This window comes from Aedes albopictus, chromosome 1 (genome assembly GCF_035046485.1).
Source record: "Aedes albopictus strain Foshan chromosome 1, AalbF5, whole genome shotgun sequence".
Classification (NCBI taxonomy): Eukaryota; Metazoa; Arthropoda; class Insecta; order Diptera; family Culicidae; genus Aedes; species Aedes albopictus.
This window is the reverse complement of record NC_085136.1, coordinates 260,964,528-260,990,392: the sequence shown is the minus strand read 5'-3', so window position 1 is coordinate 260,990,392 and position 25,865 is coordinate 260,964,528. Positions and strand designations below refer to the sequence as shown.

At 42.0% G+C, this 25,865-nt stretch overlaps 1 protein-coding gene across 1 annotated transcript in view; it reads right to left on the bottom strand.

Moving 5' to 3' along the window:
• Nucleotides 1–25,865, bottom strand: part of LOC115269359 (uncharacterized) — a 763,799-nt gene that overhangs the window by 20,239 nt on the left and 717,695 nt on the right. The window contains exons 6-8 of the mRNA XM_062846706.1: nt 4,968–7,976; nt 4,718–4,908; nt 4,357–4,656 (exon numbers count right to left, since the gene is read on the bottom strand). Coding sequence (XP_062702690.1) covers nt 4,357–4,656; nt 4,718–4,908; nt 4,968–7,976 — 3,500 coding nt within the window. The remainder of the gene's footprint in view (nt 1–4,356; nt 4,657–4,717; nt 4,909–4,967; nt 7,977–25,865) is intronic.

Genomic DNA, 25,865 nt, shown 5'->3' with positions numbered 1-25,865 from the left:
TTCTCAGGAGAATCCTCACGGGATTCTCAGGAGAATCCTCACGGGATTCTCAGGAGAATCCTCACGTTATTCTCAGGAGAATCCTCACGGGATTCTCAGGAGAATTCTCACGGGATTCTCAGGAGAATCCTCACGGGATTCTCAGGAGAATCCTCACGGGATTCTCAGGAGAATCCTCACGGGATTCTCAGGAGAATCCTCACGGGATTCTCAGGAGAATCCTCACGGGATTCTCAGGAGAATCCTCACGGGATTCTCAGGAGAATCCTCACGGGATTCTCAGGAGAATCCTCACGGGATTCTCAGGAGAATCCTCACGGGATTCTCAGGAGAATCCTCACGGGATTCTCAGGAGAATCCTCACGGGATTCTCAGGAGAATCCTCACGGGATTCTCAGTAGAATCCTCACGGGATTCTCAGGAGAATCCTCACGGGATTCTCAGGAGAATCCTCACGGGATTCTCAGGAGAATCCTCACGGGATTCTCAGGAGAATCCTCACGGGATTCTCAGGAGAATCCTCACGGGATTCTCAGGAGAATCCTCACGGGATTCTCAGGAGAATCCTCACGGGATTCTCAGGAGAATCCTCACGGGATTCTCAGGAGAATCCTCACGGGATTCTCAGGAGAATCCTCACGGGATTCTCAGGAGAATCCTCACGGGATTCTCAGGAGAATCCTCACGGGATTCTCAGGAGAATCCTCACGGGATTCTCAGGAGAATCCTCACGGGATTCTCAGGAGAATCCTCACGGGATTCTCAGGAGAATCCTCACGGGATTCTCAGGAGAATCCTCACGGGATTCTCAGGAGAATCCTCACGGGATTCTCAGGAGAATCCTCACGGGATTCTCAGGAGAATCCTCACGGGATTCTCAGGAGAATCCTCACGGGATTCTCAGGAGAATCCTCACGGGATTCTCACGAGAATCCCCACGGGATTCTCAGGAGAATCCTCACGGGATTCTCAGGAGAATCCCCACGGGATTCTCAGGAGAATCCTCACGGGATTCTCAGGAGAATCCTCACGGGATTCTCAGGAGAATCCTCACGGGATTCTCAGGAGAATCCTCACGGGATTCTCAGGAGAATCCTCACGGGATTCTCAGGAGAATCCTCACGGGATTCTCAGGAGAATCCTCACGGGATTCTCAGGAGAATCCTCACGGGATTCTCAGGAGAATCCTCACGGGATTCTCAGGAGAATCCTCACGGGATTCTCAGGAGAATCCTCACGGGATTCTCAGGAGAATCCTCACGGGATTCTCAGGAGAATCCTCACGGGATTCTCAGGAGAATCCTCACGGGATTCTCAGGAGAATCCTCACGGGATTCTCAGGAGAATCCTCACGGGATTCTCAGGAGAATCCTCACGGGATTCTCAGGAGAATCCTCACGGGATTCTCAGGAGAATCCTCACGGGATTCTCAGGAGAATCCTCACGGGATTCTCAGGAGAATCCTCACGGGATTCTCAGGAGAATCCTCACGGGATTCTCAGGAGAATCCTCACGGGATTCTCAGGAGAATCCTCACGGGATTCTCAGGAGAATCCTCACGGGATTCTCAGGAGAATCCCCACGGGATTCTCAGGAGAATCCTCACGGGATTCTCAGGAGAATCCTCACGGGATTCTCAGGAGAATCCTCACGGGATTCTCAGGAGAATCCTCACGGGATTCTCAGGAGAATCCTCACGGGATTCTCAGGAGAATCCTCACGGGATTCTCAGGAGAATCCTCACGGGATTCTCAGGAGAATCCTCACGGGATTCTCAGGAGAATCCTCACGGGATTTTCAGGAGAATCCTCACGGGATTCTCAGGAGAATCCTCACGGGATTCTCAGGAGAATCCTCACGGGATTCTCAGGAGAATCCTCACGGGATTCTCAGGAGAATCCTGTCGGGATTCTCAGGAGAATCCTCACGGGATTCTCAGGAGAATCCTCACGGGATTCTCAGGAGAATCCTCACGGGATTCTCAGGAGAATCCTCACGGGATTCTCAGGAGAATCCTCACGGGATTCTCAGGAGAATCCTCACGGGATTCTCAGGAGAATCCTCATGGGATTCTCAGGAGAATCCTCATGGGATTCTCAGGAGAATCCTCACGGGATTCTCAGGAGAATCCTCACGGGATTCTCAGGAGAATCCTCACGGGATTCTCAGGAGAATCCTCACGGGATTCTCAGGAGAATCCTCACGGGATTCTCAGGAGAATCCTCATGGGATTCTCATGAGAATCCTCACCCCAAGCAGCACACAAGTCACAAAGACGTGTCGACAGCGCAGGTTTTTGGTTGTACTTGAGCTACATTCAGGTAGTTTTAACTCAAAGGCAGAATAACTTGAAAATGACTCCTGTCCAACCTAAAACCTGCGCTGTCGACACTGCTTTGTGAATTGTGTGCTTCTTGGGACGGGATTCTCATGAGAATCCTCACGGGATTCTCAGGAGAATCTGCACAGGGTCGTGTTATGAACACGTTTTTGGAGGTTTCGAAGGGCCTCAGGTACATTACATGACATCCGAGGGGAATTTTGGAAGCAACTCAGGATGTTTCAGAGGATTTTTAGAGACACCTTCACTAAATCCCTTGAAACCCTTTGAAACGTCTCTGAAGTGCCTTGAAACACCTCTGGAACATCCATAACCTCATTGAAATGCCCTTGGAAACTCCGTTAATTAACCCTCTAATACCCAATCCCGCCTTTAGACTGGGTATAGTTTGAGCATTTTTGTAATTTATGTTTCGTGGAAAATCAAAATTTTTATATTTTTGGCCGATATCTAGAACTGTTTTGTTTATCTCAAAATGGTTTTTGGTGTATTTTAAAGCGTATTTACATTTTTCAAAAATCATTGAAAAATTGATGTTTTAGTCACCTTCTAGATGTCATTGTTTATTTTGTATTGAATCGTTACAATTAACATGTTTTAAATTTTTCCCAAATCATTCTATCCTAGTTTTGTAGTTTAAAGGAATCGAATACACTCTAAAATTATTTTCCTTAAAATTACACGGAAAATAAAAATTTCTTTGGAAAAAATTTAAAATAACAATATTTCAACAATAATCATAAAATCTCAAAACGTTTTTATCTCAAAAAATCCTTACCCAAAATAGGCTTGCAGGAAAAATATAAAACTGTGGGGATGTTCAAAAATAAAAATTAGAAAAATCAAAAACTGAAATTCACGAAATTGAGAATTAAAAAGAATCATCTTCCAAAACATGTATAAATCGATTTTAAATGACGAAAAATGATATTTAGATCAAAATAAAAAATTTGGGTATTAGAGGGTTAAAAGGTGTTTCTTAAACTCCGAATGTAACGACCTTAACCTGAAAAATGTGAAACGCCCCTGAAACCTCCGTAATCTCATTAAAACACCATTTGAATCATTCAAAATGCACCTGAAACTCCTTGGAACGTCTATAACAAACCCCGAAAACCATCCTGAAACGCTAAACAGATGTATATGTTGTACGAGTATAAAAGTGAATGTAAATAGCAATATCTGTCAGTGCCTGCGGTATGGGGAACAAGCATCCCTGTGTTTTATTTCACAGTTTCTAATAGGTTATGGGCCCAGGGGCACCCTGGTGAAGTTCGGGAAGCGAGCAGATCAAGATGCGGTACAATCACTGGGACGATGAGATGCCAGCAGATGATGCGACTGGGTGCCAATAGTCATTGAGGTGCCGAGAAGCTGTGAGAGGAAGAGGACCAACACTCATCGTTGAGGATCGAGTATCCTGAGGAACCTGCGCTGAGAACTGAATTGGTCGAGGCGGTGCTGGCAGATCGATGGACGTAGGAGCTGGATGCCAGAATGTACTCGGCGTTGGAAGAAGCTTGGTGCCAGGAGGAGCTTAACAGTGGAAGCAGCTCGGTAGCGAAGGAGCATCAGTGACAGCAAGCATCATGCCTAGGTTAGGAGTGGAGCTTTGGCGGAGTAAGTCTCCTTAAGCGTGAGTCACGTACAATGCCAAGTGATTCTACTGTAGTTTGCTAACATGGCTGGGAACGGATTGTTCCGGTGTGTCACGCGATGTTCACAAGGAGGAGCTCGGTAGGAAAGAGCTTGCGGTCGAGGAGGAGTACGGTGGCCTGGTAGAGCATGGCACGTTGAATCTTGTAGGATATTGCGCCGCGGACTGGAGTGCAGATCGATCGGACTGGAAGTCGAATTCTGGATTTTTAATTCATCTGGATAATGGTACAGTTTGCAGGACGAGTTGAAAACAAACCGGCCGGCGTCTTCTTGTCCAACATGGAGGCCGACTATTGGCTGGTAATAGGAATACTAAAATGGAGCAAACAAGGTTATCACAACCCCCAGGAACTCACCTGATATCGATCTCCATGCCGCGAATATCGGCACAGTACGTCCCGAGGGCAGCGATCTGTTCGTCGTTCATGCCGGCCATGGTTATACCGAGCCAGCGCAACTGCGGCAGCGATCCGAGCAGGGCGTGCATGAACATCGACTCGATCCGTTGCTTCTTCGGTCGATCCAGCACAATGATTCCGTCCAGCTTGACGTGACTCAACGGGCTCGATTTGAACAGTTTCGAAAGGGACTTCAGCGTTCGGTGCACGTCGTCCAGATGCACGATCCAGTTGCAGATCTTGAGGGTGTTGAGCGAGCTGTGGAGAGAAAAGTGGTTTGATAGGTCGAAGAACAATGGGGAAACAAAGTGCGACAAACCTGAAATGAGCGTTGAGCGTCGTGAAGAAGCTGATCATGTCCTTGTCGGAAATGATCAACGGGTTGGTGGTGGTGCTACCGAGACCGGTGCGCGACGGTGCCGAGAGATCCAGCTCTCGTAGGTTAACGAAACCGGCCAAGTACGGCAGCATGTGAGGTCCCTTCATCGAGACGTGATCGGAGAAGATCATCTGTTGGAGAAACAGAATTTCACAAACTGTCCACAATCGCTTTAGATCGAAAAACTTACCTGAGCGCCCGCCATCTTCAGGTTCACGACCGAACGGCATTCGTATGCACTGCTTGGCATTTGGACGTCGCTCCTAAACATGGACAGGTTCAACCGGCAGTTGTTGAGGCCGAGTTCACGGATCGAAGTCAACGACAGGAAGCCCCGCACCGAGGCCAGCGTCCCTACATTCTCTATCCTGAAGCTCCATCCGTCCAAACTAAGCAGTCTTAGCGTGATGCAACTGCCCAAGGCACGAGCTGACATTCCAACGGCGGCATCCTCCAGCGCGATTCGAGGCGATCCAAGGCTGAGCATTTGCAAACTGGGTGATTCGCTTGCCCCAAGCACGGTCGGAAGGATCTCACTGAGACGTGAAGCACCTTCCAATTTGATGGAGTGCAGGTTGGTGGAGACGCGAACGGTTTCACCCAGGCACATGGAGTCCTCGAGCGAGAGTTGTGCTTTACTGAGGTCCAAGCCGTGCAGGCGAGAGTACGAGTCTCGGGCCGCGAGCAGCAATTCGTGGAGTGTTCCGGAATTGTGAGGACCGCCGTCGCATGCTGGAGTCGGGTACCACGTTCGGGAGATGACCGAATCTGTACTTCGTTTATCCGGAGGTCCTTCCATGGGTTGGCGGGGGAGAGTGGCCGAGCGGCCCATGTTCGATGTGGAATTCAGTACGCCTCGAGGCAGTGAGGAAAAAATTCCGGTTGGGTAGGAGCGAGGCGAGGGGGCTCCGGTTAGAGAGGATTGTTTGATAAGGCCCGAGTTACCAGAGCTACTGCCAGAGCCGGAACCCATACTTACGCCACTGGACGATGGTGGATCATCCCGAGCTCCCCAACTAGATGCTAGCGCAAGATAGGAAAGAGGCCGGGCGTGCAAGAGGCTTGCCAGAGCTCCGACGGCTCCCCGTTCACAGCGTAGATGTGGGAAGGACAGTCTCGTGACGTGAGGACATTTCTCGAGCATGGAGCAGATTTGAACCAGTTGCGAAGTGCACAGGCCTAGATCGAGAATGAGATTGCTCAGCTTTGGTTGTCGAGGAACAGTTCGGCAAAGGCCCGTCACTACGGATTGCAACTTCAGGATGGGAGGATCCTCCTCCAGCAGCGTCAGAATGACTTCGAAGCTTTCCAGTCTTGGTTTCAGTACGGTTTTCGATATGCAAGTTGCTAGATAATTTATGTCCGAGTCTCGAACTTCGTTTTCAATTAGGGAAGTAATCCGGAGTGTTGTGACGCTTTCGTTCTTAGATAGGGCGTCGAGGAAGATGTCCATGACGTTTCGTGACTCGAGCAGCATGTTCTTCTCGATCTGGTAGACTAGTTCTAGGTTTTTGAGCGTGCAGGTAGGACTTTTGAGTGCTAGACCCCAACCCTGAAGCTCCGAGGGAGTGGACTTGATTTGCACCCAGATGGGTTTTGCCTCTAGCGGTGGTATTGGAGGTGATTTGGATATTCCTAGGATTTCACAAAGGGCAGTGAGATTTGCTTCGGTTTCACCACCGGCTAGGGCTAGAGAGAATATGGTTTGTGGGCTGAGCCAAAGAGGTGTAAGCTTGGATAGTAATAAATGAGCTCGCGAGCCCAGCAGAGACATTGCATAAGTTAGGACTTTGAGGATTTCTGGTTCTACTTCGTCTCCAATGGCTAGTCCAGCTACCTCAGCTGCCAGTAGCCCTGGTCGGCTGGCTAGCGATACGATATAGTTGGCAGCAAGGAACTCTGCAATTCCAGGGCAGATGGTGGTGTAACAGAACTCGGATTTTCTCCGCGACGTTCGTCCAAAAACTGGAGCCTTGTCCAAGCATCCGATTATGTTGGTTTCCGGTGACGAACAGTACATTTTCAATTCTGCTGAGCTGACTGTTGATCTCTTCGTCTTGAGGCAGAACAAAGCGAGTCTTCCTAGCTCCGTAACTTGAGTATGCGAAGAATTGTTTGCAACACAGTTGAACACGGATGCGATTACGTCGATTTCGTCAGTGGGAAGTTCACCTCCGCTTGATGCGTAGATAGCCGAGATGGCTAGGCATCCTAGCGATGTCCTAGCTATATTTCGTAGATGTCTACAGTCTTGAACACAATCAATCAACCTTGTTGGAGCTCCCCATTGACCTCCACCTAGTAAGGAAACCGACCGACCCCACGTAATCCCTTCGAATGTGATGTGCCTTTGCATCAGTGGAAGCAACTCCCCACAGGAAGAAGTCACGCTGATCAGTATAACCCTGGCTTCGGGGAACAACCTTCCCTCCAGTAGATCAGTCACATCCTTCTGCACGGATTTGCTCTTACGGGACTTACTCTGTACATCGTATCCGTCCAGCACAATCAGCAGTTTGCTCTTCAACGATTCCAACGAGTTCCACGCGGCGTTGAAACCCCCGAACCCGGACGCAAACGGATTCTGCGTACCCCGAGGTAATAACTCCTTCGCTACATAACTGGCTAACGAACCCTTGAGCTCGTTTAACGGTATAAAAAGTGCTAACGCTACAGGTTGACCTCGCGGAGGCCACGGCGGTTCCCGGCTCCAGGCGTGCAGTATCCGGAGAGCGAGGGCACTACGAGTGACCCACGGTGGGCACTCGATCAGCACCCGGCGGGGCGCTTCCAGGAAGGGTCCATCCTTGGACTGAACGGCGGCCAGGATCTGGTCGACCGAGATGCACTCGTTCAGCCCGTGCGAATGGATGTGCAGTCTTAGTTCTGGTTCCAGCCGGGCTGGACAAAGTAGCCCGGGGGCCACCGGTTGCACCCACGTGGGCAGGACCGGTTCTTTGAGGGCCAGTTCGGTGTACAGGTTCCGGAGGCTTCGGGCCAAGCGGGCCTGCGGATCCCGTCGGTTGTTCTCGGTCAAGCATTGCGGTGGCCCGGGTGGCGAGGGACATTCGAGCGATACATACGAACCGGACAGTTCGTATTCGGTCCGGTACGAGGTTGGCGTTGTGACCTGGTGGTGGTGGTGCTGCTGCTGTTGTTGTTGCTGTTGTTGGTTCTGGTTCGTCTTTGTGGGATAGCACTGGAGAAGAGAAGAGGACAAGGTATCGCATGTTAGTTGACTTAGATATTGGTATGATATGACGAGAAATGGTTTCAGTCAGTTATAGGAAAATATTATCTAGCATTGCTTATATAAATAATATGCTGAATAACATAGCATAATCTGCTAATATCCAAGAATATCTTGAAAACTGGAATGCCATTCAGAGATGTTATTAGGATATTCTAGGTCATCCAAACTAACTTCTAGCTTAGATCTTCAGATGCAGACTAAAAGATATTACTATATACATACATTCGGAACATCCAGCATCCTGGGAGTGCAGTCTTTGACATCTACAGCCGTTGCAGTAGCTATATTAATAAAGGAATGCAACATCACATGTCTAGTTGTAATCTTTAATCTCATTAGAATTGTGAGAGCCATTCCGAAGTTCTTGTATAATGTTGGAGACAAATCAAACTACTCCGAAAAGCAGAAATTTAGATTCATACTCATAACAGTAGACGCTGCATAATTAACTTTGGTAACTGGACCTACTTGAAGACTGAAGTAACATTTTGATAGCCAATTAGTCTTTTTTTACTTATTCGTTTATTTAGAAGGCTGGGGTGCCACATGGGGTTAAATGAGCCGAAATCTTTTGTTTTTACATCAATAAGTCTTGTTGAGGGAGAACCGTGATACAACCTAATACTTTCAATTTAGGATTGATAACCCAAGCAACACACATGTTATATAAGAGTTACAACAGTGCAAGTTTTGATTGTATAGAAGTTAATTTTACGTAATTCTAACATTGTGTTAGAATAACGTCAAATAAACTTTTATACAACCAATACTTGCGCTGTCGTAACTAATATATAACATGTGTGTTGCTTGGGAATGGTTTTAAGAACCTCTTCTAGTCTATTTGTCTAAAAAGAATGATACTTGGGTGTTATTGTATACTTTTGGGACATTCAGCGTCCTTTAAAATGTATTGGAGATTAGTCCTTGACATCTACAGCCGTTTCTAGTTAGTCTAGGCTTTGGATTGTCCATCTAGTAATGACGCATACTATACCAATGTGTGCAATAGATAACGAACAATTATTAACTGCAGGAGTGCTCAAAGAATATTAAGTTGAAGAGAGACAGACCAAGTTCCAATAGGGATGTAGAGTATTGTAGAGCTATAAAGAATAAGAAGAAAAATGAGAAGAAATAGAAGAAGAAGAAGAAAAAGAAGTAGAAGAAGTATAAGAAGAATAAGAAGAAGAAGCAGCAAATCAATAGCAACACAATAAGAATAATAACCACTATATCGAAGTCTGCCTGTATCACTACCCAACGAGTAAAGTCCTAGGTTGTCAAAGGGCTTGTGTCCTTTATGCAAAAGTTTGTTGAACCATTTGGAACTATGCAAAACTATTCGGAAGGTACACTATCAGCAATACCTTTTGCTGCCAGCTCGGGTCTCAAGCTGCAATGGAACCGCGCTTTTGCACTTCAAATGGTGGGGCAGCAAACTTTCACATTAGGAACTCACTGTTACCTAGACTGAACACAGAGATCAGTCTGTATTCATCCCGTACCAAGGAAAAGTGATGATACGAACATCCGGAATAGTTTCCACTCGGCGTAACATTATTTATCACGTTTTTTCACCCCCTTTCCATCCCAGTAGTAAGTTTTCGTCGCTTCCAGCAGTGCGTTGAAAACATTTACATATCTCAGATTCTGCTTGCCAGGTTTCAAAAGTTTCGGGTTAGTTCTGTTGGTGCATCGGTGTAAATTGTGATGAAAGAGAAGAGCAACGATGAACCATATGACGCGATGGCCCAAAATTGACATTCGCACCAGTAGAAGTGAAACGTTATATTTGTTTGATTGATAAAAAAAGATAAAAGATCTGAAAATAATACCTGAAAAATGTTCCTGGAACATACGAGCAATATTAAATTTTAATATTTCAAGATCTAACGAATAGCTCGCTGCTATTGGCTGCATCTTACAAGATCTAAATATGATCTGATAAGGATATTCCAGGTGTAAATTTTAGATATTATTTTTAGATCCTTTATCTCTTCTATCAATCAAACCAACATCATATTTTAATTAAATTAAATTATTTTTTTTATTTTAATTGGCTCCTTTATGCTTTTAAGCACATTAGCCTCTCAAAGAAATCATTTAATAAAAAAATATATCATATTTTGATCTCCATATCAAAATATGGAGCTCTTTTCTTCTTCCCGGGTTGTGCATCGGTTGTAACCGGTCTAAGGGTACCTACACACCAAACCTCGTGTGGCCAACGACTAACTCAGCCCGATTAACGCAATGTTTGTTTCAAACGATCAAAGACCACAATAGGGTGTATAACTCACTCAAACCGAGCAAATTTGATGTCATATTTCAATGTGATACTGATTTGTTATTCAAGGTTTAATGAACCGTGTCAGGTCCAATGACGATTCGATCTAATGACCGTTCGGCCTAATGATCATTCGGTCAGATGGCCTTCAGCCGAATGACCATTAGGCCGAATGGTGATTCGGCTGAATTTTCATTAGGTATAAACTTCATTAGGTCGAATGGTCGTTGGGTCAACTGATCAATGCACTTCTGTTCTTGTTGTTAAAAAAATGACGTAAAGGTATTGAAATTGAAAAATGATGTTTTCCCTTTTCTTTGTACAGATTACTTTTTATACTTTCATTGCAGCTGTAATGTATGGTAATATAGTATCTACAGGGAATTCAGTCTTTTTTCCTTCTCTACGTTTATGCTGTTAAAATAATTATTGAATGTGAATTTTTCCTTCTTTTAAACCTAGGCTATTCTTTCTAGTTCTACTATTAAAATTGGTTTTGGCATTAATTGTTGAAAAATGGTAAAAACCGTTTGGTTTTTGGTTCCAAAGCTGCTAAGCTACAATTCGTCCTGATGATCATTCGGCCTAATGACCTTTGACCCAATGAGCCAATATCCAATAACTTATATTGATAAGATATACCATATATAACCATATTTTTTCTTATAATATGATAGTTAACTAAGAGACAGTTGAGACGCTCAGAGGTAAAATAGAAAACTTCAGCTATAGCGATCCTTTTATTGTTTGTTGGGATATCTGAAATTTTTTTACACAATAACAAAGTGAGTTCTTCTGGGCGAAATTGAACACATCCACTCACCAAAACGGCAAAATGTTAGTCCCATTTAATGTATAAGCTATGGATACGAAGAATTCGATGCTTTTATTTCCAATACTCTTTTCATGACATCCCATCAAGTATTCTATTAAGGATTCCTCCAGTAATTCCTTCCGGGATTCTTTTAGAAGTTGTCCTAGTATTTCCGATGATTTTTTCCATGATTCTTTCCGAGATTCCTTCAGAATTATTCCAAGGATTCCACCCGGGATTCTTTCTTTGATTTTTCGTGAGATTTCCCTCGGAATTTCTTCGCAAATATCTCCTAGGTTCCATCAGAGATTTCTCTAGGATTTCCGCAAAGGATTCCTCACGGGATTTCTTCACTGGTTGCTCCCGGTATTCTTTCAGGGATTTATTCCGCCATCCACGGCTTCCCTGGCATTCCTCCATTAATTTTTTAAGAGTTTTATTTAAGAATTTCTCATGGGATTCCCTCAAGGATTCTACCCAAAATTCATTTCAAGACTTTTCCATTTCAAAACAAATTTCCAATGAAACTGCTGATAAAATTTTAATGAAACTACCGCAGATATTCTTTAAAAACACACACACACACACACACACACACACACACACAAAATTGAAATATTTTGGATATATTTTGGAAAAACTCCTTCATCACGCTGTTTGGGAATTTCTGTTTTAATACCTTTGGCAATTTCTTTGAGGATTCTTTCGACTCGTTTGTTGTGTGTGTGTGTGTGTGTGTGTGTGTGTGTGTGTGTGTGTGTGTGTGTGTGTGTGTGTGTGTGTGTGTGTGTGTGTGTGCGTGTGTGTGTGTGTGTGTGTGTTTTTTTAAACACACACACACACACACACACACACACACACACACACACACACACACACACACACACACACACACACACACACACACACACACACAACAAACGAGTCGAAAGAATCCTCAAAGAAATTGCCAAAGGTATTAAAACAGAAATTCCCAAACAGCGTGATGAAGGAGTTTTTCCAAAATATTTCAAAATATGTATTCCTAAAATTTCTCAAATAAATCGACGAACAATTTTCAAAAGCATTACTTAGGAAACTCACGAAACAATTTAAAAAAAATCAACAGAAATAACCAGATCATCTCTCAAAAAAAATGTCAATTGTATTACTGAAGAAAGTACCGAATGAATTCTCAAAGAAGTTCACAATAGTTGAAATAATAGGGTCCTAAAATGAAAAATTATTTCTCGGTTTTGCTGTAACACGATGAAGCTTCCGATCGCAGTAGTATTTTTTTTTTTCAAACTTCTCTCTCTCTCTCTCTTCTTGGCGTAACGTCCTCATTGGGACAAAGCCTGCTTCTCAGCTTCTATGATTATTTCCACAGTTATTAACTGAGAGCTTTCTCTGCCAATGGCCATTTTGCATGCCTATATCGTGTGGCAGGCACGAAGATACTCTATGCCCAAGGAAGTCAAGGAAATTTCCTTTACGAAAAGATCCTGGACCGACCGGGAATCGAACCCGTCACCCTCAGCATGGTCATGCTGAATACTTAAACAGTGTAAATATTGTAATAAATAGGTAATAAACTCGAAAATAAAATAATGGTAAACAGTTCTTGTTTGACATTCGGAGGCCAACCTTGACGTAACGAAAGTGGAACGGCGGGTTGCAAAAGACATCACATTGGACCATTTTTGAAAACAAATGTTCCTATCTGGCATAACGAAGCTATTTGGAAGCTAATTTCTAATTAATACCTAATTGGCTAAATTGGATATCCCGGTAATCTGGATTAATTGTGAAAACTTCTATTTTTTTTTGTTAATTTATGTTTATTGCATTGGAACTTGATTGTTGTGTGACCAGTCGCTTCGCGATCTTTTTCAAAGATTTTCAGTCATGACTCAGTGGAATAAATAAATATAAGAGGGAAGACAAAGGATTTCATTAGCTAGCTAATAGGGGAGATTATGCTTAATATTAATATAAAATAAATAAATAAATAAATACCTAAAATATTACTAAAACATGCAGCTATATATAAACAATACCCATGCCATTATCATATCAGATAGATAGGAGGACGGCTAACAGTCAAATCAAAATTTTATACAAACACAGAACACAATTTGTTAAGCGACAGACAACACTACACACCCACAATACACCCCACGCTGACTGCGCTTGGTAGCCGATGCAGTTTAGCACTTGGGCAGCTACCAACAGACGAAAAAAGGGCTATTCGCGGGTTCCGAGTAGGTCGGGAGCCCGAGACTCGTCCACTTGCTAGAGGACTACGATAGCTGCAACACCTCTCGAAGATTAAGAACCAAAAAGTGATAGTTGTTCTGAAAGTATTGGGAACGTTTAGATTTCCCCAAGTGAACGGGAGCCAGTGACTGGTCGCGAACGGCAGTACTAGTGAAGACTACCCACGAAGACCATAGTACTGGCCAATACTTACCGTTCGTAGACCGCGTGGACGGGCTGCGCCAATCCGGCCCAATCCGTGGTGCAGAAGAAGACGGAGTCGGATCCAAAGCCGTGGTACCATAGGATCCACGAGCTGGTGACGAATTACACCCCGAGCAGTGAACTGTATCCGAAGCGTAGGACGAAAGCGGAGAAGTGAGGCCCAAGTTTCAGACGGAAACCACGAGGACGTTGCGAATCGGTTCTGCAGCATCGTCGGTAATCCGGCGTACGAGTAGTGCCAAAACGAGGACCATTCTTGCCGGCGAAGCGAGACCGCTCCAAGACCACGAGGGTGGAGTGAAGGTGTTCCGGGTCCGCAGAGGAATTCCGGTGGACGAGACGTACCAAGCCGGCCACGGCAGGACGCCCGTGAGCCCCACGTGAAACTCTGGCCGGCGAAGCCATTCCACGAGGGCTTAGTGACGGTCAGGACGGCAGCGCGGTTCCAGGCAGCGGCATCAGGGCCCCACACTGACACCACACACTACCGTAAGTACAGCGTTAGGGCATAGATAGGGCCGTAGGGACTTAGGTTACCTTTGAATAAAGCCGTCAAACATTCCAATCCTTTGTTTCCCCTCTTCTCGCAAAGCCTCGGCGGAACTAGCCAACCCTGAGTGGGCTGGGAGTCCTTGGGACTGAGCGGGCGCAACGAAGATTAGTTACAGTTGATAACAATCTCATATGAAGATACAAATTGTGAGACACCTTGTACGATAACGGGTTAATCCAAATGCTCCGATTTAATGTAGCATATCCAACAGATTGATCAAACGTATTTGCTAGAACTTTTTTCCAAACGTTTCGCCCCTTCATGACAATATCTTTCGTTATCACTGCACATGTCCATATACGTTCTTTTCCCTGACGTTTCGTCACCACATCCCTCATCCTCCACCTATAGTACGGAAGCTGCGGTATTCGCTGCTAAACTTTTTTAATTTTGAAAGGACTTTGAAGTGTGCAAGTTTCCACTCGGTTCGTCTTGTTCCGTTCTTACATATGGAAAACGTAAGGGGACGGAGGGCAGCTGTCGTTCTTCCATTCCCATGATAGAGAACGTGGCCTCCATCGCCGACGTTGTCGCCATCAGGATGCGGCGTATGTGGAGTGCTCAGCTGCGCTGCATGCCTGCTTGCAGTTTTTAACATATTCATTCCGAAGTAACTGGTGCGCTGCATACGTGACCGTAAATTGAAGTGAAGTTGGCCGGCATTGGCTGAGCGTGTAGAAGGCGTGATGAACACTTTAAGATTTTATCCTGATTGAAAAAAAAAAAAATCCAGAAATAAATCAATTTCTTAGCCGATAATAAAGCTGGATCCCAACTATGCGCAAAGGTTCACTCCGATTCACGGTACGGGAGTACGTCCATAAGGAGCACGCCAAGAGTGCTCTTTTTCTCATCGTCGAGATGGATTTCAAATTTGAATATATCTGTCATGAATTTTGGGGACTAACTTTAGCACCCTCCACAGAAAATGGGCTCATTAACATGCATGCCTCCGCGTTGAGAGTTGTGAATGAAAGACTACTCTTCAGCGCTCTCTGCTACATTCGTCAGAAATGAGGAACTTGTGTGCATCACAAAGAAAAGTTTTTCTCCTGGAACGGTGCGAATTTAATGCATTAATTACTGTAAAAACATCATCAGTTTTTGTCTACCGTATTCAGCTTTTGTTCGATGCATGCATGTGTATTTGCCGGCTAGAAAATGGTCGGTTCTCGTTTCGAGTGAGCCGGAAATGTAGCAAACATTTTTGAAATTCCGAGTTGCATTTTGTTGTGTGCTATGGTGTTTGCATGACTCGAACATTCCGCTGAAATGCATTGCACAACTTTAGAGAGTGTCACTGTTACTTTTTGGTCTAGTAACAAAGCAAATATATCGAGAAATAAATGCAAGCAATACCGCTCAAAAAAGTTTAACTAGCTGTTACTTTTTGAAAGGTGCATAAATTTTAAACAATACTAGTAAAATACCTAATTTTATCCTTAGAAAATAACGTGGACATGTGGGGATTCTCTATCTTCATTATAATGTTAACCTAACTAATATTCCATTCCCTTCTCAAAGGGACCGTAAGGACTTGGCTGGCGCCTGCATCACCACCTTGCGAGCAAAGTCCCAGCTTTTCAAATGCATGCGTCCCATATTCATCCCGGGTAGACGAAAAGGCCTCAATAATAGCATATTTTGATATGGAGATCAAAAACTTATATTAGTTTGATTGATATAAAAGATTTGATATGATATGAATGATCATCATATCATGTTTAGATATTGTAAGATCTAACCAATAGCAGCGAGCTATTAGTTTGATCTTGATATATCAAATTTTGATATTGTTCAGATATTCCAGGAACATTTTTTAGATATTACTTCGAATCTTTTATCTCTTATGTCAATCAAACCAATATCACGTTGTGATCGTCAGTATTTCACCTCTATCCGGAATAACTTTGTTGAACCATTTTCCGCTCAACCAGGGAGAGATTTTCGATGTCGTTCGATATCGATTTGTTTTTAAATGATGGCGATCGCTATAGACAGATAAAGAACTCGAAAGAAAATCAGAATGTGGTTGATATGGTTAGTTAGAACTTAAACTTTTCGGTTCACCTTTGGCGATACCCACTGCAATCAGATCGCGGCTCAAGCTTCAATGGAAACGCGCTTCTGCACATCAAATGGTGGGGCAGCAAACTTTCACATTATAGGAATCCACTATTACAGATAATACAGAGCACAGACTGAGATCAGAACTCATCCCGTACCAAGGAAAAGTGATGAAACGAACATCCGGAATAGTTTCCGCGCGGCGTAACATTATTTACTACGTTCTTTTTTTCGGTTCGGTTGTATCACCATCAGGTTCTAGTAAGTTTTCATCGCTTCCAGCAGTGTTGAAAACATCTGCATATCTCCGACTCAGCTTGCCAGGTTTCAAAAGTTTGGAGTTAGGTAGTTGTGCTGGTGCAGCGGTGTAATTTCCGATGAAAGAGGAGTGTAGCGTTGAGAAGAGGAATCGTATGTGATGGCACATTGGTTGGTGACATTCGCACCAACATGACTCATAGTATTAGGGGTATTCAACGAGAGAGCGAATACTTTCTATACCTACTATGAGATTCGAAGTAAACTTCTCTAATAGTTATCCACTTTTTGTTGTAACTGGATTCTCTTGTTTGCTCTATGTAGATCAGTGGTTTCCAGATCGTGTAATGCGGTGTACTTAGTGCACCTCAAAGCTTTGAAAACTGCACCGCGACACAAATTTATTACCTAAATTGGAAATATACTTTATGTAAAAATGAGAACATGGAAGATCCATAGTAAAACTATAGTGAAGCTTGAGCTTGATTGACCGTCCGTAGGAGCTACTCCAGTATGGCCCGACCAGCTACACTCACACAAGGAACCAATGAGAGATCTGCCGGTGACTAGCAGGCATCTTCAGTGTGTGAACGTTGGCGATCTTCTATTTTCAGGTGACAATGGCGCCTGCCACGTCGGATCGTAGGTCAATGTAGGGAAAGAGAAGGAAGTGATGTTTGCAATCGTTTGTATCAACAACAGACCGAATATACCTCTGCGTCTGCACACATTCATGCCAAAACTCCGACATCCAGTTTTGGTAGGATATGGTTTGCAGAGGGTTCACATATCGGTGCGTGTATGTCAGACGTAAGGTGATAGATTAGTTGATTATTACTATGAAGCTAATGCGGCACAGTTCGCTTGATTGCATAACTCGTAGGCGTTATCTGATAGATTGACACTGTGCTGCGAAAGCTGAAAAAAAGGGAAACGGCTTTTTAACCGTTTCTGGTTCTAGCGATGTCTATAAACATTTGAATATACATGAGTTGTATATGTAGAGAGAAGATAGTAAGCATTTAGAAAGTTATAAATTAGAAGGAAAGAGACGGGTCAGGTATTGAACTCAGACCCTTCTGCATACGAATCAGAAGCGGTAGTCACTAGACCACCGAACCCGTCTATGATCCACAGTAAAACTATAGTGAAGCGTTCCAAAAATCACCAGATCTTTGTTCTTCATAATTTCTTCCAGGGTTCCTCCAGGAGCTGGTACAGTGGTTCCTCCAAGATTTCCTCCACGAACTATTCTTGGGTTTCCTTCAAGATTTTTTTTTAATAATTTGGAACTCCTCTTGGGTTTCCATCTGAAATTTCTTGGGATTTCTTCAGGAATTCTTCTTGAAATCTATCTAGGAATTCCTTCAGGGATTCCTCTAAGAATTCCTCCAGGGGTCCTCCAGAAATTCCTTCAGAGATTGCTCCAGGAATTGTTTTAGAAATTCCTCCAACATTTTTTCCAGTGATTCTAAAAAAATATCTCCAGGGAAGACTCCAGGAATTCCTCGAGGGATTTCTCTAGATAATCCTCCAGGTTCTACATGAATTCCTCTAGGCATTCCTTCAGAAATACATTCAGGCGTTGCTACATGAATTCCTCCAAGCATTTCCCAGGATATCCTCCAGGAATACTTAAGGAATTCTTCCAGGAATTTTTCCTGGGAATCCACCAGGGATTCGTTCAAAAATTCCTCCAGGGATTCGACAGGAATTTCTCAAAGGATTTCTCCTGGGATTCCTCCTGGGATCCCGCCAGGAAAGTTATATTCTTCCGGAAACTCCTCCGGGATTCCTTCAAGCCTATCTCGAGGGATCTATCCTGGAAATTTTCCACGGATTGCTCCAGGAATTCCATCTGGATCATTCCTTCAGAAATTCCTCTCGAAGTATTTTTGAAAGTTTTTTTCAGGGGTTTCTTCAGAAAATTTAGAAGTCCCTCCATCATCTTTACCCAAGTAACACAGAAAACATCTTGAGAATTGAAAATTTAAAAATGTGTTCTATAGATGCTTTATAAGAGAGATATAAAACATCTGGTGTTAGAATCTAGCTTTAATTATGCTTTCAAATAACAATATACTTCAAAATAATGATTGAATTTGAATTGTATTAATTACAGCGATTACACAAATGTATAACAATTATAGAGCTTAGCGTATAGAACTTGATACAACAATTTATGCTTACATTTACTTCAGCCTACACACTAAGTTTTTTTCGCCAAATCTCGGCAAACCGATTGCCGAGATTGGCACCGCCGAGTGCTCGGCAACCACCTCAGCAAAAAATAGATTTGCCGGGAACTCGGCAATCACAATAATGACAGCTATCAATATTTTGCCGAGATTCTCAGCAAATATATTTGCTGAGTGCTCGGCAAAATCATTTCTAGGTACGAATGGATTTGCTGAATCTCGGCATTTTGTATTGTTTATGTTTTGCAGAATGGAAGAAAAAAAAAAATAAAAAAAAAATATTTTGCGCTCGCACGGGAACAGAATGGAAAGGTTTTATTCGTATATATTTTTCAATTTTTTCAAAGAAATGTCGTACAGAATAATCAGTTTGTTGCTTTAAATGTTTATTCCGTTTCACAAGCAAACACATTGAATCAATAATTTATCGGCTTCCCCAACGCGAACACCTCCCTGAAGTACAGCGTCAAATGGCGTCAAACTGACATTCTGTAATCGATTAAATATGTAAATTATCAGCAATAAGTACTTACAAAAAGATATCACATTCTTACAAATTTACACACACTTCGTTTGAAAAATCACTTGATTTGAAATATATGATGTATTATGTTTCCAGTTCAAAACCGAATTAGCGACATTTTTTTTTTGACTTCCGCTGCTTTTGCCTTGCGTTAAACACAATGTCGGAAGTGGGGCGCTGTATAGAGCACCAGGTGTACAATACAGCGCCCCACTTCCGACATTGTGTTTAACGCAAGGCAAAAGCAGCGGAAGTCAAAGAAAAAATGTCGCTAATTCGGTTTTGAACTGGAAACATAATAGATTCAGCACTTTCAGCACCTGTTGTGTTTTTTTGGCAGACATGGTAGCTGCAAAACTGACAGTTGTATTGCCGAAATTCGGTAATCTCGTTTGCTGATTTCAGTAAAATTTATGTTTACCGATGGGCTCAGCAAAAAATGCTGTCAGTTTTCCAAGTTCTTAAACAATTTGCTGATATTTCGGTAAAGCATTTTGGACAATCTCGGCGAAAACGTGTTGTTTGCTGAAATATCAGCAAAATATCGAGTTGCCGTTTGAAATCAGCAAATTTGTTTGCCGAGCTCGAGAATCAGTTTTAAGTGTGTACTGCATTATTGTAGGTAATCAGGTCTCTTTATTTTTAAGGTTTATCATATTGAATATGAAGAGGGGAGTCCAATTCAGAAGAAATTATCACGACTCTGGTTAATCTCAGGGCAAACAATGCATTTGTTTCACTTTTTGTCCTTGCAGGCATACCAGGCTTTCTAGTATCCCAGATTCACAGGTTCATCAGAAAAATGTAAGATCGATTCATCGCAATCCGATTTCGATTAGATTACAATCCGATTCCATGGAATATTGCATCACGAATGCTCACCTGAAGATATATTCGTATAGCATCCATCAACCTCAGAAATATTGCCACAAATACCTTTTATAATAATTTCTCGAGAAGCACAACTTCAAATAGCAACTACGAAAAAGATTCTTTGTTTACAATGTTTTGACATTTCAGTGATTTTCGTTTGACTAAGAGCAAGTTGTAATTATGTTATTTTTAGTAGTGAAGAATGCTGCCATCTAAACCTATGAGTTGATATGTTGAAAATATGCTTGCGAGATGTTTTATAAACGTTCTCATTTAATACATTTTTGAGTTGCTCACAAGTTGTGATTTGAACAAATTTTAAACTTATTTTCAACTGATTATATGATTGCAGAACTCCAAAAAGTAATTTGAGGTTATGTTTTATTTTCCATTAGAGAAAGTCATCTGCGTTAGAGTACCTGCTAAAAATGTAGATCATTTTCAATTGTATCCATTTCTTTATCGACTTTAATCAGACATTGCATGAAAAACCTTCATTTCACGTATTTGATAAACTGGAAAAGATGATAGTCAATGATCATGTCAATAGTCCATTTTACGAGCTGATTTGTTTAAATGAAAATTTGACTGGAGGTGGCGTCCTTACCCGTGAATATCAATACTATTATCAACACTGTTTTAGTTTCATATTCTGGTGAGTACTTTTACTTCAGATAAAAATAGTCGAATGTCACTAGGCACAATAAAATAATGAATAATATTTCACTATTATACAAAAATATTTGATTGGTTCACATATTTTTAAACAGCACTGTGAGGTTAATTTGAAATCTGCCATATTGTATCTTTGAGAAGTTCGATAAAAAATCACAAAATCACATTGCCAGTTTCAACCCAATTTGATGGCGCATGGAAAATAAACGAGTAGAAGAAAAACTTTCACCATGAATTTGGAACGGCAAGTAAATTCTTGATAACAACACCGAGTTCCAACTATTCCAATTATTCATCTGAAAACATGTTTAAGAATTATCGCCTTTCTGTTAGTTATCACTCTGAAATATTTTCTGGGCTATGCAAGTACAATTTGTTTTTTTAATTTTTCTTCAGTTGACAGAAGTCATTGCTTCGCAATGTGTATAACGTGCTTGTGATTGTATTATATAAGTAATTTGAAAGTATTTATCATTGACGATAAACGCAATAATAACTGAGATGCACTCAGAAGAAATTTTACGTTATATAAGTGTATTCCAAATCCTTATATATAACCTATAAGATGTTTTATTAGCCGCCATTTTTTGCACTGTTTTGATTATATAAGTGTCCGATAATAAGTTAATAATACAAGAAAAATACACGTGACTTTGTTTGAAACGTGAATTTTAAACTATTATACAGCTAGCTGTGTTACTTGGGTTTTCCATACATGCACCCAAGAAGTTCTCCAAGGATGCCTTTAGGAATACCGGTAGAATTTTTTGAATTACTAAAGGATTTTTTTCCAGCGATTTGTATTGGAATGCTTTAAGATACAGGACCCAGTAAATTCTCCAAGAATTATTTCACATATTTATACAACAAATCCTTTAGGAGTTCACCCAAGGATTTGTTCGGGAATCCACCCATGAATTCCTTCAAGAATGCAGTACCCCCTGCAGCTCCTGCAAATTTCTTACTTTCAGATTCATAGAGAATATATCCTGAAAGTCCTTTTTTCTCCAAGAAATCTTTCATGAAGTGATCCATGGATTTCTTCAGGAACTTCGTCAGAGATTCCTCTAGGAGTTTTCCAGGGATATTTTGAAGGCGTTCCCTTAGGAAGTCCTTAAGGGATTTTTTCCAAAGCATCGCCAAGGGATTCCTTCATAAATTCTCCCGGGAATGGTTTGAGGTTTCCTCCAACAACTGTTAAAGGACTTATCCTAGGATTCCTTCAGAAATTTTACCAGGGGTTGTCTACCGAAATTTGTGTTGGGATTTCTCCAGAGTATAAAACTACGCAATTTCTCCAAGAAGTTCCCTTCAAATTTCAATTTCCAAATCCTCAGGGATTCCTTCGGGAATTTCTAGCACAAAATTTCGAGCGACGAGTGCTCGGTGAAGAGTGAACCACGAGTTCACTACGCTGTATAACAAACCCAGTAACCGAAAGGTTTACAAAGCTGGAAAAATACGGTGGGCAGGGCATGTTCAAAGAATGCCGGTTAAAATCTAACATCCGGATGATAAATATTTGTAACAAAATATATATATTGCATATTTCAAGTGCGTCATTTGCATTTATGTGCGATGAATTTATTTTCTGAGTGGAAAAGCTTGATTGCAAAAATCTACGCATAAACACTATATGCGGATTTTTATCAGTTTCAATACAGAACACCTATATTTAAGGCGAAACTGGAAACATTTTTCCATTTTTTCGGTTTTGATTTTTTATTAAATAATGAAGCAATATTTTCAAAATCGATTTTCGTGCACATGGAGTATGGATCAAGGTATCTTCTGATTTTTGTTGAGGTGGAAAATGTTTTCCATTTTTGCAGAAACCATTTTTTTTGTGACATTTTGTTCAAAAATGGTTTCTGCAAAAACGAAAAACATTTTCCACTACAAAAAATTCAGAAGATACCTTGATCCATACTATAAATGTGCACGAAAACCGATTTTGAAAATATTTCTTCGTTATTTAATAAAAAAATCAAAAACCTGACTGAGATGTAAATTAAAGTTAATATTCTTGTATAAATAATTTATCAAAAAGGTTTAGAACCTAGAATAATACCAAATGAAGTAAATTCCAATAGAATGCAACGAAATGCGTCTTCAGTTACATTCACTACATACTCTGGAACTGGAATCGCCCATCCAACCACAACACGGCCAGTAGTGCAAGCAAAACTTTAAACCTCATCATTACGGCCTTTGATGTAGCTAATCCAGCACGTCGGCGTTGTCGTCACCGTCGTCGTCCTTTCTGCCTCTGCGTGGAAGTTGTCGTGATCAGTGTCGCCTTAAGAGCTTTTCCCTGCTGGCTTAGGAGTTTCAAAACGAAAGTTCCCAACCGCTACTCTGCTCCAACTTTCCACAGCGCATTTGAGCGAGGGGAAAAAAAGACCGCCGGAAACTGGAGAACGATGTGACCTACGTGACGCCTTAGTGCCCTAGTCCTCTAACCGCAGTCCGGGCGACTGCTGCGTGGGGTACCGGTGGTACATACTGCTATGCTTGGAAGCGGTTCAAAAATTGCCGGTATTTCTCCTTTATTCCATCAGGAATTTCTATGCGACTGTGTAACGGGGGTGCGGGGTAAAATGTGTACCGCTGGGAAAGTTCTTCCATACATGAGAGATTTGAGTTTTTGGGATGAACAATAACGTAGTCGGTGTTTTGATTACCGTATAACTCATACATTTCAAGAAGGTTGCGCTGGAATTCTTGTTAAGAGACTACAAGATGGTTATGGCTGTCTATGGAAGCACATATTTTGCACTAGAGTCACATAAAGTTAAGTGCTTCACATACTCTAAAGATAAATGTCCTACATACTATTGAAATTCCAATCGAAACACTTAGTTTAATACTTTTCTTTATCTACGCGACCAATTGCTGTTAGTGATTTCCCATCATCGGCGCGTTTTACACCGACTCCCTCTATCCACAACAAGTATTGGTATATCGGTACAAGCCTCCCCATGTAGTGTGGCAGTGGCAGTAATCTGTGGGACGAGAGGCACTTCCTGAAATGAAGATACTTTCCTGCTGACGTTGCTAGGTACCTACTCTAGCTCGGAAAAGTCTGTTGCCTTTAGTAAGCAGCAAAGCTGTAGAGAGAGAGAGAGAGAGTGACTTCTGAACTTTGTATAACCTCATTAGATGGCGGTAGTGGCGTTGCTGCCAAGCCGCCTATTTATCGTAAGCATGCCGGAACCGGAGGCCTGCCTTTGAGGATGGACTAGTGATTCCGACCTAATCCGTGAATGCCATCCTTCGTAAAAGTATGAGCACAGAGAAACGAACGTCACACTCTACTCGTTTCTCATCGATTACTTTTTTAACGGTTGCTTCAAATGTTCGCTAGTTGGTCAATTGCTCACTACCGCCATCTAGTTAGTGGTGGCTTGTCCAAACATGGCATGATTAGCATTGGGCGATTACGATTTCGTGACGATGATATTTCATACAATTTGTTGTAAGTGTTACGTCTGTTTCTCTGTGGTATGAGGTCTGATGCATGCTGGGATGAATATTGATGAAACGTAAATTGTTACGCATCTCCAGCGTAGTTATAATGAAATAAATGTATGAAAGTTTTAGAATGCACCTATAGCTGTATCCTGGGCATGGGAATCTTCAGCTGCGGTTCTAAATTCGGCATACATTTATTTGTCAACGTATTTTCGTAACAGCAGAGACCATAGCAGGCTGTGCGCGCGAGTGGCTACGTTTTAACCTTCTTCGGGCATTAAAAAAGTTACAAATAATGCATTGGGGTCATTATGACCCAGAAATTCAAGCTCTTATAGAATGATGATTATTTCATCAATTAAAATGACCAATGCCTTATTTGAAAGATAACTTCGTCAAGAATGCGGTGATATGTTGAAACAGTGGTTCCAGGAACATTGGCCACCGGGAATATGCAACACAGGGCACCATGTCGGACATGTGGGTTAGCAATACATTTTGCCAGTAGATGTGGAATATCTCGCGTTCTGGACCACCTAGAAGGATACTGTCTTGCTCAGAAGACTAAAAGCTTTCACATAGAAAACAATTTAGTTCGAGAATTACTCACTGCGTGGCGCTAGTGTTCTTATGAGCTTCCAGTTTAGTATAAACGTCGTATATCTCGCGCTATGAACCGCTTGGAAGTATACTAAATAGCATATGTTGATATACATTCTTGAGGAAATTATCTATCAAATACGACTTTGGTCATTTGAATTGGTGAAAAAATCATCATTCTATAAGAGTTTGAACTTCTAGGTCATAATGACCCCAATGTAACTTTTTTTGTGGCGCAATTTTGGTTTCACCATTGGATTTTTTTTTAACGACTCGTTTCTGCAAAATACTAAAAGTCTAGAAGTTTCATTACGATAAGTTCCCTAACAAAAGAGATATTAATGCTCGAAATCGCGTTTTGGGTCATAATGACCCACGACGAAGGTTCACATACATGGGGACTAGGAGGGGTTTTCCTAAAGGTGATTCCAGGAGTATAGTTCTGATAAGAACAAATTGAAAGATGTTCTAGGTTATCCAAGAACTTTTTTACCGATTCGGTGTAACATCCTACAGATCCATGGATCATGGTTCTGTAGAAAACTACTTCCCAAATGTTCTCTAGGTCATTCAAGATTTTCCGCGAATAAAGAATTTAAGATCTACAAGCGTAATAAGTGGATTTTTGTTACATTACTGATACGGTGTAACAACCTACAGGCATAACTTTGTAGAGTAGAGAGGTACATTTCAAGAGTATCCTAGGACCGCCAAGAACTTCCGCGAGTACAGGCCTGAAAATTTACGAGCGTAATCAATTAATTTTTGCTATATTACTGATACGTCGTAACATCCATGAATAATGGTTCTGTAGAAAACTACTTCCCAAATATGGTCATCCAAGAATTTCCGCGAATGAAGAATTTAAGATCTTCAAGCGTAATAAATTAATTTTTGTTACATTAGGGAGCGTCCATAAATGACGTAGCTTTTTTAAACGATTTTTAATACCCCCCCCTCCCCCTCGTAGCATTTCGTCACAAATGACTATAAATGACGTAGCTTGTTAACCTTCATCCAGCCAACGTACATTTTCCACCTTCGAAAAAG